The sequence below is a fragment of the Myotis davidii genome, unplaced genomic scaffold, assembly GCF_000327345.1.
Source record: "Myotis davidii unplaced genomic scaffold, ASM32734v1 scaffold836, whole genome shotgun sequence".
In the NCBI taxonomy this organism is placed as follows: domain Eukaryota; kingdom Metazoa; phylum Chordata; class Mammalia; order Chiroptera; family Vespertilionidae; genus Myotis; species Myotis davidii.
In genome coordinates, this window is record NW_006287465.1 from 126,501 (window position 1) to 127,826 (window position 1,326).

A 1,326-nucleotide genomic window follows, 5' to 3' on the forward strand; every position below is an offset into this window, starting at 1 on the left:
ATTTGACCTGGCTGGGAATCTAACCGGGGTCTCCTGGTTCATAGGTCAATGCTTAACCCCTGAGCCACACCAGCTAGGCAAGGACTCTGACATTTTTAGATCATCCAGTTTGAACTGGATAAAAATTATTAGAGCTCTATAGACTATCTGGATTTATAGAAGAACTATTGGCAGGAAAAATCAGAAGAAACAAAAAGAAATTCATTATGGGACTGAATGAACTGAAAATATATAGTTTTTGTGACTTTTGTTAAAAGTATTGCTGAGTCTTAAAATTTTTGTTTTTCAGATATAAGAAGGCATTTTTAAAGCAATTTGGTAAATTATATATTTTTCTCCCTACCTTATCCCTCCAGAATTTGGCAATTCTTGAGTGAGTCATAGTAACATGTTTCCTTGCATGAATTCAGTAAGACTAGTTTCCAATTGTGGTTTATTGACCAGGACTTTGGAATATCATGTGCAACATGCCTGGACTTTGGATGTCACTAGAAAGCCTCAAGGAATGAAGCCAACAAGAACACCTTGGGCTGGCGCTATGCCCCCAGTAGCCTTGTGGAAGCAAGGCCATGATGGCAGATGAGATCGCCATGACTCAGGCCGCTCAGCCTGGTGGCGACATGATCTCCGGGAAGGTCATTCACAAGGAAATCCCCGCCAAAATCATTTTTGAGGACAACCAGTGTCTTGCTTTCCATAACATTTCCCCTCAAACACCAACACATTTTCTGGTGATACCTAAGAAGCATATATCCCAGATTTCTGTAGCAGAAGATGATGATGAAAATCTTCTTGGACATTTAACGATTGTGGGCAAGAAATGTGCTGCTGATCTGGGCCTAAAGAAGGGTTATCACATGGTAGTGAATGAAGACACAGATGGGGGACAGTCTGTCTATCATGTTCATTCGCATGTTCTTGGAGGCCGGCAGATGAATTGGCCTTCTGGTTAAGTGTGTTTTAGGGATAATTTTCCCTGCTGTTGGCAATAATCAGTTTTTCAAGTTCTAATATGCTAAACAGTACATTTTATTTTTGCCTGTGTATGGAGTGATCGTGGAAATAATTTCTAAAACCCACACATAATAAAAGACATCATTGCATGTTCTGAATTCTGTTTTTGATTTATTACTTTAAAAATATATATGCTGGGATGTATGCAGGGATCATAATTTGGTAGGGTTTTTTTTTAATTTTTTCTCCCCAAGGAGGATCCACATATGTACATTGTTATAGTAGTGTGACTGCTCTTTGAAGACAAATTTAAAAATTATAAATTTAGCTTTAGCTTTGAAATATACTTTTAATCCAGGAGAAAATTTACTA

General features: G+C 38.0%; 1 protein-coding gene across 1 annotated transcript; it reads left to right on the forward strand.

The window, feature by feature from the left end:
- The first annotated feature begins 563 nt into the window (after positions 1–563).
- Positions 564–1,112, forward strand: HINT1 (histidine triad nucleotide binding protein 1). Its single transcript, XM_006759343.1, has one exon. The coding sequence runs from the start codon at positions 570–572 to the stop codon at positions 951–953; it is 384 nt and encodes a 127-aa protein (XP_006759406.1). The 5' UTR covers positions 564–569; the 3' UTR covers positions 954–1,112.
- Positions 1,113–1,326: the final 214 nt, after the last annotated feature.